We start from the raw sequence: 14,857 nt of genomic DNA, 5'->3' as shown, positions 1-14,857 counted from the left end.
TCACAAAGAGTCTTGTTAATTGTTATACAATCAGAAATTACATTTTCAGTAGTTTTTATTATGCAATAGGAGGTATAACCTCTTTGTCAGTTGACAGGCTTACTACAAATATTTCATTATTTGGGCTTGGTGTTCAAGAAAGGACATTTTTATCACTGCTCATTATATTCCTGGAAAGAAAATTTTGATGCTTATCATATGTCTAGAAATTTTACAGATTCAACAGAATGGCAATTGAAAGAAGAAATATTTGTTTTGTTTTTATCACGTTTTCATTTTCAAATCTGTAGATAATTGTTTCTCTGTCTTTTGACCAAAAAGCTCCTTTCAGAGATGTTTTTACTTTTCATGGTCAGAATTAAGACCTTATATTTTCCCATCTTTTTCCTTGTTGGGGATAATTATAAAGAAAATTATTAGTGAAGTTCAGAAGGCTATTTTTATTATTTCTTTTTGGCCGGCTCAGAGTTGGTTTTCTTTGCTAAGACCATTTTAATTTATTTGCCAGTTAAACTGCTAAGCATAAAAATTAGTAACGATGTTGCATACTGAAGAATGTTCCTTCATCCAAGCATATCTTGGATGTGCAGGATGAAGGTCATTCTTAGAATATGAGCCTGAGGCTCGAAAGTAATGAATTAGCTTAACTTCTCTGTGAGGGGTGAAGTTAACATGTAATAACTCTGTTTAAAGAAACAAACTATAACCACCAGACCATAGATGGCCAGTGACCTTGACCCTAGTATATAAACACCTGTTCCATAATAACTCGTCATAATTTAAAGTAAGTTTGTGTCGACCAAAAAACCCATAGGAAAAGGGTGGGTCTGACTGATAATCCCTAGGGTGGGAATTAATTACTTTCGAGCCTCAGGCTCATATTCTAAGAATGACCTTCATCCTGCACATCCAAGATATGCTTGGATGAAGGAACATTCTTATTCATATTTCGCCTTTCGGTCTCAAGTAATGAATTAGCTTGTTTAAAGTGTAGACACAAACTAAAACCAAAAATCATACAAATGCAACATTTAATTGAGCATAAACAATCACAAGATCATCCAGTAATTACGGCAGAAGAAAAGTCCTTAGTGCCAGTATTATTCAATTCCCTGTAATAGAACTTATAAAATGTTTTAGCACATGTCCAGTTAGCTGTTACCATAATGTCTTTAATAGAACATCCTGAAGCTAATGCAGCTGAAGTAGAGGCACATCTAAATGAGTGAGCCTTAAAAATGTTGATATCAATGCCTGCTAAAAGTAGAACTGTCTTTAACCATCTAGATAATGTAGAAGTTGAAACTTTACGAAAAGTTGCATAAGAAATAAACAAACTAGATGTCTTCCTGACATCTTTTGTACGCAAAACATAATTAATCATTGTCTTAACAACACAAAGTTCTGGTTTATCAAAACGCTTGAACACCACATTAGGCAGACTGAAACCAGGTCTAGTAGTTTTCAAAAGTTCCTGTATATGAAAAACTATAGTGCCTTGTCTTTGACTAAAAGACATAAAATGTAAATCCAGAGCTGATATAGATTGTGCCCTAGCAGCTGTAGTCAAGGCAACTAAAGACACAAGTTTAAAAGTCAAAGTCTTCAATGTTAAATCCTCCAATGGATATAAAGAACTTAAAAAAGTTAGCACTAAATTCACATCCCAAGTGAAAGAGTATCTCGCTCTTGGCGGATTCAGGTTAAAACAACCTTTCAACATACGGTCAACAAAAACAAATTTAGTAACATCTACTCCAAAAAAGGATAAAGTCTGTGTCAACATAGACCGAGTAGTATTTAACACTGAATACGAAAAGTTACTGTCTTTCAAAAAATTCAAATAATCTATTACATCCTTTTCAGATGGTCGAAAGGAATTGGTTTTCCTTTGAACACACCAAATAACAAATTTTCTCCAAGAATATTGGTATTGCTTGATTGTAGAAGGTCTCCAAGATGCAATGATGACATCTGCAGATGATTCTGAAAATCCTCTATCAATAAGCGATTTCCGGATACAATACACACGGTTAAATTTAGTCTCTTCCTTAATGGATGGCATTCTCCTGTATGCGGCATCATAACTAAATCTTTGTGTTGAGGCAGTCTAACTGGCAAAGAAATTAACATTGGTATTAGCAAAGAAAACCAACTTTGTGCAGGCCAAAAAGGAATAATCAAAATAGCCTTCTCAACTCTGTCACTAATAATTTTCATTAAATTTTTCCCCAACAAAGAAAAAGGTGGGAAAATATATGGTCTAAAATCAGACCATGAAAAAGTAAAAGCATCAACAAAAGTAGCTTGTGGGTCAAAAGACCACGAAGCAAATCTAGGGATTTGAAAATTCAAACGTGAAGCAAACAAATCAATGTTTGGAACAAAGAAATGTTTACAAATTCTATCAAAGATTTCTACTTTCAATTGCCACTCTGTGGAGTCTGTAAAATTTCTAGACATATGATCAGCATCAAAATTTTCTGTTCCAGGAATATACTGAGCTGTGATAAAAATATCCCTTTTTGAACACCAAGTCCAAATCTCTGCAGCAAGCCTGTCAAGTGACAATGAGGTCATGCCTCCCATTTCATTAATATAAGCTACTGCAGTTGTATTGTCTGATCGTATACCAATATGGCATGAGTTTTTGTGACTAAAAAATGCTCTTAAAGAGAAAAATATAGCCAACAATTCTAAGTAATTAATATGAAACGAGCGTTCTGACAAGCTCCATCTACCACCAGCAAACTGTCGTTCAAATTTGGATCCCCAACCTTCTAATGAGGCATCTGTTTCAATCCAAAAATTTATTTGTATGGGTCTTATCAGTTTTCCATATTCAGAATTTAAATTGTTAACCCACCAAAAAATTTCAATTTTTGACTCTTGTGTGATAATAATTTCAGAGTCAAAATCACCATAACAACTATTCAGTGCTTCAACTTTATTTCTCTCCATGTTTCTGTAATGTAATGGTCCCACAGATACTGCATTAAAAGCATGTACAACAAGACCAATAAATGATGCAAAGCATCTTACAGTAACACACTTCTGTTGAAGAATAATTCTCCCAAGGGAGATAATTTTGTCTATTTTCTCATCTGTCAAAAAAATCTTAAATAACTCAGTATCAATAATGAGACCAAAGAAAACAATGCGTTTTGAAGGAATAAGGACAGACTTCTTATAATTTATTCTGAAACCAAGTTCATCAAGCTTCTGCACCATTTTTTCTGTATTTACAATACAACTTTCTAAATTCTGATCCATAATAAGAGAATCATCAATGTAATAAATACATCTAATGCCATTTTTTCGAAAAAATGCATAGACAGGTTTTAAAACCTTAGTAAAAACTCTTGGTGCAGAAGCCAATCCAAAACAAAGAACCTGAAATTCATATAAATGTCCTTTCCACATGAAACGCAAATATTTCTTAAAATCATTATTAATACTAATACTAAAATAAGCATCTGTGAGATCTATGGATGTTAGATAATCATCCCTTTGAATTACATCTAAAACAAATGATAAATGTTCTTGCTTAAAATGATGATAAGCCACAAAATTGTTTAAATTTTTTAAATTGATAACAGGCCTTGAAGACCCATCTTTCTTAGGAACTAAGAAAATATTGGAAATAAACTGGTTGTCCAATGAAACAACTTCTTTAATAGCTCCCTTAGCTAATAATTTTTGGACTTCTTCTGAAATTATTTCAACCTTATGTAAAGGGAAATGTATCTCATTCATAAAAGATGAACCTTGTGGCACAACATCAAATTCAATTTTATAACCATTTCTTACTGTATCTAATATCCATAGATCACTTGTAATATTTTCCCATTCGGGATAATTAAGTTCTCTCACCTTAACTAATGTCGAAAATGGTTGTTCTGGTAGAACCCTCTCTGAGAGTTGTGACCTCTTTGAGATCCTCTGTTTCCTGTCGGGAAACCTCTCCCTCTGCCCCTTAGGGAGGGGAATTGCCGTCCGCCCTGTCGGCCGACAGGGCCTCTGGAGTTTAAAGACAGATATTGGTCTCTACTATAGCTGCTTGGAGCGCTATTATTGTTAGACCTGGATCCTCTACCAAGGAATCTAGGATTAGCTATTGGAATCTTAGTGTAATCACCAAGTTCCTTCATCTGCTTCATGCAATCAGCACCAAAAAGTGATGAATCCACAGGAACATCAGAATTGCAAATTGGTTTGAACTTATCATTAAGATAAGGTCTAAGAGCTGAGCGTCTCCTCTGTGTCAGAGAAAGAAAACCATGACCTAACAAACAAATAGAATCTGACAATAGCTTTCTAGTATTATCAACATCTAATGGCTCATTCTTGCAACAATGATTAGCCAACTGAACAATGGGGGTCAACCCCTTAACAAAGTATCTCTGGGTTTCCTGCATTTTAGAATCCACAGTGTGGGCCTGTCGAGGCAGTGCAGTCCAAATCTCCTTATTCACCCTAGGAACACAAAGGTTCTCACAATTTTCAGGCCGTAAGTATCTCTCCTCTATTAACTTTATACTATCCTGATTTGATTTTACAGACATTGCAGCATTTACAGCCTTAGAAAGACTAGAAGATATTTTAGGCCCAGTCTTCTCTTCTGTATTTAATTGTGGGATTTCCCAGGCAAAATCAAAATCATATTGTTCAACCTGTTCAACAACAGGTTGAGATACTGGTACATTAATCTCACTAAGAGGAGCCCTAAAGGCATCTGAAAACCCTAATGCTGGGTCAAAAGAAGTTTCAAAATCAACTGGGGCTGGACTATCATCAGCCCTAGCACAAACTCCAGAAGGAGGTACATATACAGGATCATCTAAGTAGTCCAGATCAAAATCATGAACTGCATCTAAGTTAGCCTCTAGTGGCAAAATTGGAGAGTTAGAGGATACAGCAGCAGGGTTCTCTACAACCTCTGCTTGATTGGAAGACCGAGAAACTGTCTCACACCTAGGGGTCGTTACAGGCTCTTTCCCACATTTATTTATAAATCCTCTAAAAAGATGAGTCAAAGTGTCAATAGACTTGCCCATAGTAGATATGCCCATCTTATCCCTCAACACTGATAACTCCTCTGGAGAAAAATCCTCAACTCTAGGAGATTTAGTAGCTTTACTAGTAGCACTAGTAGACTTAGCCTTCCTTTTGACTGGTTTAGGTGCTTTGTCACTTGGAATGGCAGTGCCTTTTATAATTCTACTAGGCTTTTTAGAGGGTTTATTCAAACTACCTCTAGTTTTCCTATTTAATTCAACATTTTTAATTTCATCAGCAACATAGAGATGCTGAAAATCATAGCCATCGGCTTCATTAGTTTCAATATCATTTTCATCATCTTGCAAAAGCAATACATCTTCATTTTCAAACTCAGCCATTGTAATTAAATAATGTGTACCTGTGCAATAAAACACGTGCTAATTCTGAAGAGTACACACGACCTTCAGTTAAAAAGAAAAACACCTGTATTTATCTACCTGTTAAACAAACAGGAGTAAATTAATAAAGTAACAAATTTGCCGTACAGCGTAGGCAAAAACTTTAATGAATAAACTTGTCATACATCGTAGACAATAATTTTTTATTTTCTTTTCATCAACACTTGTCGTACATCGTAGACAAGAAATTTTTTATTTCTAATTAACATCAACACTTGTCGTACATCGTAGACAAGAAAATTTTATTTCTAAGTTACATCAACACTTGTCGTACATCGTAGACAAGATAAATGTAATTAAATTAACTTTCCAACTTACTTATCTATAGATAACAATAAATTAACTATAAAAGAATATCAGTGAAGTGCTGTTCACTTCACACCCTCTAGAAAAATAATGACGAGTTATTATGGAACAGGTGTTTATATACTAGGGTCAAGGTCACTGGCCATCTATGGTCTGGTGGTTATAGTTTGTTTCTTTAAACAGAGTTATTACATGTTAACTTCACCCCTCACAGAGAAGTTAAGCTAATTCATTACTTGAGACCGAAAGGCGAAATATGAATAAGAATGCCTTCCCCTCAGGAAGAGACTAAATTTAACTGTGTGTATTGTAAAAATATAAGTGAACAACACCTGAAGTGGTGATTGTGTGGTAGGGTAAAAACATGTGTATTGTATTCAGAAATCACTTATAAATAGAAGATTTCAGAATCATTTGCAAAATATGTTTACACTTCATCTTGGAGACCATGCATCTATGATCAAGCATTATCAATATTTTTTGAGAAATTTCATTATTTGGTGTGTTCAAAGGAGAACCAATTCCTTATCACCATCTGAAAAGGATGTTATTGATTATTGAAATTTTTTGTAAAACAGAAGCTTTTCATATTCAGCATGTTCAATGTAAATTTTACTTGGTCTATGTTGAAACAGACTTGATCCTTTAAAAAGTAGATGTTACTAAATTTGTTTGTTTACTATATGTGAAGGGTTGCTTAAACCTGAATCTGCAATTGAAGAGTTAGATACTCTTTCACTTGGGAGGTGAATTTAGTGCTAACTTTTTTAAGTTCTTTATATTCATTGGAGGATTTAACATTGAAGACTGTCTTTTATACTTTATTTGCCTTGACTACAGCTGCCAAAGTACAATCTTTATCAGCTCTAGATTTACATTCTATGTCTTTCATTCAGAGACAAGGCAATTTATTTTTTCATATACATGAGCTTTTGAAAAATACTAGATCTGTTAGTTAGTCTACCTAATGAGGTGTTCAAGGGTTTTGATAAACCAAAACTTTGTGTTGTTAAGACAATGATTTATTATGTTTTGTGTACAAAATATGTGAGGAATTCACCTAAGTCTGTTTATTTTTTATGGAACTTTTCATAAAGTTTAGATAGTTAGAGAGAGTTCTAATTTTAGCCGATGTTTTAAGGTTCACTCATTTAGAGGAACCTCTTCATAAGTGCCTATAGCTTTAGGATGTTCTATTAAAGACATTATGGCAACAGCTTAGTCTGGACATGTGCTAGAACTTTTTATAAGTTCAATAACAGGGAAGTGAATAATATCAGTACTAAAACACTTTTCTTCAGTTGTAATTACTGGATGATTTTGTGATTTTTATGCTTTATTAAATGTGGCATTTATGTAAAAATTGTTTTTAGTTTGTGTCTACACTTTAAACAAGCTAATTCATTACTTGAGACCGAAGGCGAAATATGAATAAGAATGTTCCTTCATCCAAGCATATCTTGGATGTGCAGGATGAAGGTCATTCTTAGAATATGAGCCTGAGGCTCGAAAGTAATTAATTCCCACCCTAGGGATTATCAGTCAGACCCACCCTTTTCCAATGGGTTTTATGGTCGACACAAACTTGCTTTAAATTATGACAAGTTATTATGGAACAGGTGCTTATATACTAGGGTCAAGGTCACTGGCCATCTATGGTCTGGTGGTTATAGTTTGTTTCTTTAAACAGAGATATTACATGTAAGCTTCACCCCTCATAGAGAAGTTAAGCTAATTCATTACTTTCGAGCCTCAGGCTCATATTCTAAGAATGACCTTCATCCTGCACATCCAAGATATGCTTGGATGAAGGAACATTTCACACAATTAACAGCTATCATCACAGTATCAACATGGTAAAACAATATATATCATTAATAATTGTGATTTAATTCATGCTTATACATTTACATTCATAGCATCTCAACATCTAAACACACACAAAAATCAGTTTCAATGTTTGTAGTTATCACAAATTCTCATACAAGTTTATGTTGATTCTGAAAAGTTTAGTCTTCAAAGATTTTGTCACCTGACACATCATTAAGATACCAGTAACAAATATTGTCTCTTCTAGTTAGAGTGGATAATGATGACTTTATGATTTGACTGACACAAATAAGTCTTTAAAATCTGAAAAAATAATGATAAAAATTAGTGACATATTTTTAATACATCTAACTTCTGTTAATGTGCATTCATTTATTTTCATTATTACCAATTTTAAACTGATTGAAATTGTCCTTTCTTTTTTTTTTGTATTTGATGGTTTTTGCCAATAGTTGAACGTTTAAAGGGGCACTAGCTGTCAAATTCATGTTCACCGATTTGACTCAAATTCTCATATTTGATTTATAACAATGTAAAACAATTATCCAAACTATTAAAAGTCTAAAATAAACAATTTACAGGACATGGGCTCGATAATATGTAGCTTAGTTTCGTGTGTATTGTAGTCTAGACGCCATCTAATTAACTATCGAGTTGACCTCCAAAGTCGTCCGATGACCATATAAGCGATGTAAACATAAATATAGATATAAATAGATTAAGCGAACTTGTGCAATGGGATTTTTCTATGTCTTTTTAATTTCGTATTTTGATTAAAAATATATGTTTATCATCGTTTTTACCTGTATAAGAATGATTTTTGTGGATCGAATCAGTCAATCAAATGATTTACTTTTGTTTCACTTTCAATGTTGACATTCTTTTCCTTTAAATAACTATACACGAACAATTCATGCGTTATCCATCTCTAGCTAAGTGGTTAAATTGAAGTTCACATGAATACGGATTCAATGAGGTCGAATGATTCACTTGCATCAATGTTTCTTAGCTTATTTTGACAAAATTAAACCATACTGGCTGCTTAAAGCGAATAATTATTTCACTATTTCACTTTCATTAATGATTGAACAAAAAAAATCCTATTTTAGATTTTTTTTATATCTCGTAGCTAGTGCCCCTTTAAATTTGTGATTTACCTATAACCATGGAATCAGTGGAAATTGGTGGTATCCGATGGATTATAATGAATCAACAGGAACTATTTAACCTTCATTAAATTGATTGAAAATATCATTATTTCCATTCTGACATACATATGAAACCTAAAAGTTTGTTGTTAGATGTGTAATTATGATTTTGATGAGTATAGCAAATACTCTTATTTCAAGGGAAATCTGCAAATTGCTACTTGTATACAAAATCAACATAAGTTATTGTGTATGACTAATTCTATTGTGTATATCACCAAATTTGCCATAATAGTACCTCTAGGATAGCAAGTTCTCCATTCTGTCCTTAAGATATATAAATAAATGCCGTGCATTTTGTACAGAATCAACTGCAGCTTGGATGTTTATATTGTCCCTAAGTTCAGTTAGAACTGCCTCAAAGTCTTCATCAATTTTATGAAATAGACTTGCTTCTTGGTGACACTGCTCATTGAAAAAATTTAAGGTCAGCTCATCTGCAGGAATACACAGAAATCTGAAGTACCTAAAACAGATTTTTAAACTGGTATAAATATTACAGAAAATGAAAACATAAAGAAGTTCATATCCTTATCATCATAAATTTTCATCTTTAGACAGTATTCTGTATTGTTCCAAGAGTGCTATGATGTTGTGGTGTAATTTTGTTTTCATGTAGTCAATCTATTCTCAATTTGAGTTTATCATTTTGTAATTTATGAAACAATTTTCATGAATTGATAAACTTATATCTTTAATTTTATATGTGTTGTTGCTCTGCCAAACACAATGTAGCATACAATGAAAAGTTTGAATAACAGTTGTGGAAAGTAACTCAGTCACCTAGCATGCAAATAATATATATGTCATGAATATATTAATGTTTTTCACTTAATGTTTACCAGGTATCAATTATTTTAATAATCAGTTAATTCAAGTAAATCTTCTTAAAACTTTTGAGAAAACAAGCATGCACATGTGTCATGATAATAACACTTTCACACACTATCAAAAGATTTGAAAACAGTAGTTAGATGTCTGGTAGATCAATAAGCTGTTGCACTTTAAAAATCTAACTGTGGAGCTCTTGGTCGAAATTAAAGTCATTCTGTTAAGTATCAGGAAAGTTTGTGTGTGTTTTTTTAAATTCATTCAACATATTGACTAAAATAAGTAGGGAGTTTCTGACAGATAAAAAAATCCTCACACTTTAAAACTAATTGCTATTACAAGTGCAAGCTGTTGAATAAATCTGAAAGCATTCTTTAAGAGTTTTTTGAGAAAAGTGTGACACATATATTTGTTGGGCAAACAAGGTGAATGCAATGTAGGCCCAACTCGAGTTGTGGTAGAAAAGTAATTGATTAATAAATCAAGAATCTGGAAGCCAATTCATTAAATCATAGGTATGAAAAAAAAACTAATACAATTACTTGTACATGTATAACCAGGTGGTTAATATTATGAGAGGGGAAAAAATTCAAAAATATGCATTGTATTCTTACCATAAACTTCAGGATAATGATATAGAACATCAGGTATGCCTGACAATATATCTCCCTGATTTTGTTTTCTTATATTATGGCTGTTCCAAAGAACTATAAGGTCTGCTAAATCTTGTTGAATTATCGGCAAATATACAAACTGCAGGCATATTCTGAAATGTTAATGGAGTATATTTTAATAAGATCCTAATATGATCCCTATTTAGAGCAATATGAATATCACAATGAATCATACATAAAATCATATTGTTGTAAAAAGATGTGGGTCTTTTTGTTGAAAAATTATGTACATGTAATAGCATTCTTTTAATGACATGAAGAACATATCTTGACTTTAATATTTAGTTTGACGAATTTCAATCGATTTAATCTACTACACGCAACTTTTCTTCACATACAGATGATTTTGTCAACTTTCATCAAAACTCTATTTTTGGCATAATTTGAGTGTAAATTTCAATGTTTTTTTTACAAGAAATAGTTCTGTTTCACATTTTATGTGCATGAATATTAAACAATATTACATATGGTGTAGCATTCTTTTGTTTGCATTGGATATTAGGATCACATGTTTCAAAGGTTATTTTATGTATCCAAAGCCCTGGTTCTATTTTTATGTATATTGATGTTATCTTTCTATTTATATGTTTATTGACTGTAAATATAAAAAAATCTTGCTAAATTTAGATTCATGACGTCATTACATGACACCGAACATACATGAAGGATTGAGCACTAGTAGACAAATAGAAAAGAAAATTTGCAAGTATATCAGAAGGAGATATCAATAATTGTATGTTAAATGCAGTTGCTGAGAATACAAGGAAGCTTATAACACAACAAGCTTTGAAATAGTTCAAAGAATATTGATATTTTCAATAACATGTTAAAATTCTTGCAAAATACATTTTAAACAAGAATGTGCCCCTCTGCACTATCATTTTCAATGTTCAGTGGACTATGAAATTGGGGTCAAACATATGTAATATTTAAATCAAGGACTTTCACTCAGTCAATTCGTTATATAACTATAATAAATTTGAAGAAAACACAAACAATTGAATAAAATTGTCAACAACCACCAATGACTAGAATAAGGAGTTTTCAGATGTTTTCCTCCAAATTGTCTTAATAGTAGATCTTTTCTTGATGATTTTAGTTTCCTATTATCTATTCTAATTTTTTTAATATAAGGCAAAAAATGTAATGAGTCAACGGACGATTTTGATCGTGTTGTCCTATTTGTAGAACTTGTCTTGTTAATCATTTTTGTTATTTAAAGTTTGTCTCTATCTTGCATGGTTTTTTATTTTATTGTTTTGACACAGTGTCTTACAAGCCTACAGATAATTTGTACCTCATGGGACATTAATATTTGTGGTTCACCTATACTCATAAAAGTCAGCGACAATTGATATCCCACAAATAATAACAGTCAATTGGAATACTACAATGATGTGTCCCACTGTTGAAGCAACTTTGCTACAATTTTCCCACTATATAGTTTCATTTAGGATGCAACTCACTTGTGGATTTGACTGTTAACATTCAATAAGCCATCTGCTTGAAGGCACTGTAATGAAAAATATATAACTGGCTTAAAATCTATATCACAAGATATCGAAAATGAGCTGACAGCATTTTAGAAATGATTTGTACTTTTACATGCAGATGATATTGTTTTATTAGCAGAAAACAGCACTGATCTACAATACATGTTAGACACCATTTACAAATATTGTGAAGAATGGAACATGACAATAAATACAAAGCATTGCAAAGTTTTGATCTTTTCGAGCGGCAGAATGCCAGCAAATCTAAAGTTCACAGTAAATTGTAAAAGAAAACAAATTTTTAGGAATTTTACTTTCTAGATTCTAGAAGTGGATCCTTTTTATCAAATTAAAAATACTGTGGTATGTCGGAATCCAATATATAAAATGCACAGTTTGCTCATAAATGGGTGTCAAAATGTACTAAGCAAAATCTCAAAGACCAGTTTCAACAAGAATTACTAAAACTTCATGTTATGGTATTTTTAAAAATAATTTAAGAAAAAAATTTTGTTTTTCCTTACAAATTCATGTTTACATTATGCAAATATATATGTGGTAGTCACCACTTGCCAACTGAGTCTGGACAGTGGCAGGGTCTACTGAGAGGACATTGGTGACGAGGACCATTACAATATGAATTGTGGAACATTTAAGTCGGAAAGAAAGAAATTTCAACCTAAATACAAAAACAGGCTCTCAAGAGCCTGAATCGCTCACCTGTATTTCAGAGGAGAAGATTTTTAAATGTTAGCAAACTTGATGAACAAATTGTGTAAAATTGTCTTTAAAGGGCAATAACTCCTTAAGGGGTCAATTGACAATTTTGGTCATATTAACTTTTTTGTAGATCTTACTTTGCTGAACATTATTGCTGCTTACAGTTTATATATATCTATAATAATATTTAAAATAAAAACAAAAAACTGCAAAATTTTGTTAAAACTACCAATTCTGTGGCAGCAACCCAACAATGGGTTGTTGGATTTGTATGAAAATTTCAGAGCTGATAGATCTTGACCAATTGAACAAATTTACCCCCTGTCAGATTTGCTCTAAAAGCTTTAGTTTTTGAGATATAAGCCAAAACTGCATTTGACCCCTATGTTCTATTTTTAGCCATGGTGGCCATGTTTGTTGATGGATCAAAACTTCGGATACAATTTATAAACTAGATACCCTAAGGAACATTTAGTTAAAGTTTGAAGGTATTTGGCCCAGTAGTTTCAGAGGAGAAGATTTTTGAAATAGTTTACGACGACAGACAACGACAGACAACGGACGCCAAGTGATGGCATAAGCTCACATGGGGCCCTTTGGGCCCTGGTGAGCTAAAATTCAGCCCCTAATATCTATCAATTTGATCAACTGTTCAACTCATCATCAAATATTGTAATATTAGAAAAACTATGTAAATTTATCAAAGTTATTATTGCGAACCCAATGAAAGTTTTCAACAGTGCCATCTCTATCTTGACCAGGTATTTAAACTTTTGTAAGTTCACCTGTCCTATTGAATGAATACAATAGCTATTTTTCTCTGTGTAGTTTATTCACTGGGATCTTTAAATATCTTCTAAGAGAAATCTATCACACATTGATTAATTTACCTGAGTAAAAAAAATTTCTTATATATAGACAAAAATACTTTTTTTATACTCGTTAACTGCGTGTGATGATGTATTTATTCAATATTAATAATATATTTTCATTCAGTTTAATATAAACATTGTTTCAATCATAAAAAGTGGATTTCAATCAAAAGTTTTATCAATGTTCCTATTGAAATTTGATTTTTTTTTGTCTAGTTATAGAGAACATTTAAGAAGATCCTAATTTGAACATTATAATTTTTAAGTTTTTATTCATGTCAGACAAATTTTTTTTTAAAAGGAACAATGTTGAAAGTTTTATTTATGTATGTTCTCTATATAATTGTACTTTATGAGAAATAAAGTATTCATATTCATATGAAAGAAACACTGCTTCTATCAGTTATATAACCCATGTATAAGTTTGGTATTGCTATCATATCCCTTTATGACTAACTTGACTTTTTTTTTTTTTGCCCTAAAACTCTACACCCTTATGCATCTTAACTTTTCTTTTAACTTCTTAACAGCGAAGATGCTACCATTATGAAGGTATACACAGAAATGGAACTTGAATGGGTCCTTTTTTGATTTGTCAAAGATATCAATGGGTTTCAATTTCACCAATGTCGAATCACAAAAATTTTAAAAAGATGTAAGACAGATATATACCATTTTGCAAGGTTTTGACAAAATTTTCATGAATAATCCAATTGGCTCTTGAAAACATATTATTGATCAGAGCAATTCAAAAAGAAATCTACAGTTTCCTCTACAAATTGGTTACCTTATTTTCAATGAGACTTCCCTGAATACCAATTGCATGTTTTAGTGGAACAGTCCTGAATGTGTTTTTATTCAACAGTGAAGTTGCTTTGAAACATGTCTTAGATGCTTTTTCAATGAATCATAAAAAGAACAAATCACCTTATATCAAAATTACAAACAATAAAATAAAAAATGCACATACTTTGAAATGATTGATCCAAAAGTCTGACTTGCTTTGCCTTAACCAACCCCATTGCCTTTCAATTCTCTGAAAAAAGTTAAAATATTAATCACTGAAAATCTGATGAATTATAGCATTCTAACAGAAAATCCTGTAACAATGTTGTTAAGTACTACCTGGGTTCAATACATACAAAATTACCAAAAAATCAAAATAACTGACCAATAGCATATACTTTATTATTAACAGATATCCTAATGAAATATAGCAGAATTATAAATTTCTTCAATTAAAAAAATTGAGAAAAAATAGTCAGATAGCTTTTGTGAGTTTAAGAAATCAATCTAGATTTGCTTAGAATCAGTCAGTCAAAGACAAATTATGTAAACAGGTATATATACAAATTACACCTTAAATACCTGATTAAAAACTGAGGAGCCATAAATCACAGACTTCTCATTGGAAGTGTGAGTGACTTGAATAGCTGCTGCTAACCCATTTTCGATACCAGGGTC

The 14,857-nt window shown here is 32.0% G+C and overlaps 1 protein-coding gene and 1 long non-coding RNA gene across 2 annotated transcripts; both read right to left on the bottom strand.

The window, feature by feature from the left end:
• Nucleotides 1–956: 956 nt before the first annotated feature.
• Nucleotides 957–2,184, bottom strand: LOC127733257 (uncharacterized). Its single transcript, XM_052242599.1, has one exon. The coding sequence runs from the start codon at nucleotides 2,063–2,065 to the stop codon at nucleotides 1,058–1,060; it is 1,008 nt and encodes a 335-aa protein (XP_052098559.1). The 5' UTR covers nucleotides 2,066–2,184; the 3' UTR covers nucleotides 957–1,057.
• An 8,067-nt stretch (nucleotides 2,185–10,251) lies between these two features.
• On the bottom strand, nucleotides 10,252–14,846 carry LOC127733279 (uncharacterized). Its single transcript, XR_007997062.1, has 4 exons — nucleotides 14,762–14,846; nucleotides 14,364–14,429; nucleotides 11,775–11,821; nucleotides 10,252–10,400 (listed from the first exon to the last, which is right to left on the bottom strand). It is a non-coding gene; the product is annotated as an uncharacterized LOC127733279 (long non-coding RNA).
• Between the last annotated feature and the right edge of the window lie 11 nt (nucleotides 14,847–14,857).

The sequence above is a fragment of the Mytilus californianus genome, unplaced genomic scaffold (genome assembly GCF_021869535.1).
Source record: "Mytilus californianus isolate M0D057914Y unplaced genomic scaffold, xbMytCali1.0.p SCAF_3, whole genome shotgun sequence".
NCBI lineage: Eukaryota > Metazoa > Mollusca > Bivalvia > Mytilida > Mytilidae > Mytilus > Mytilus californianus.
Note: the sequence above shows the minus strand (reverse complement) of the source record. Positions and strands in the feature narration are given on the sequence as shown.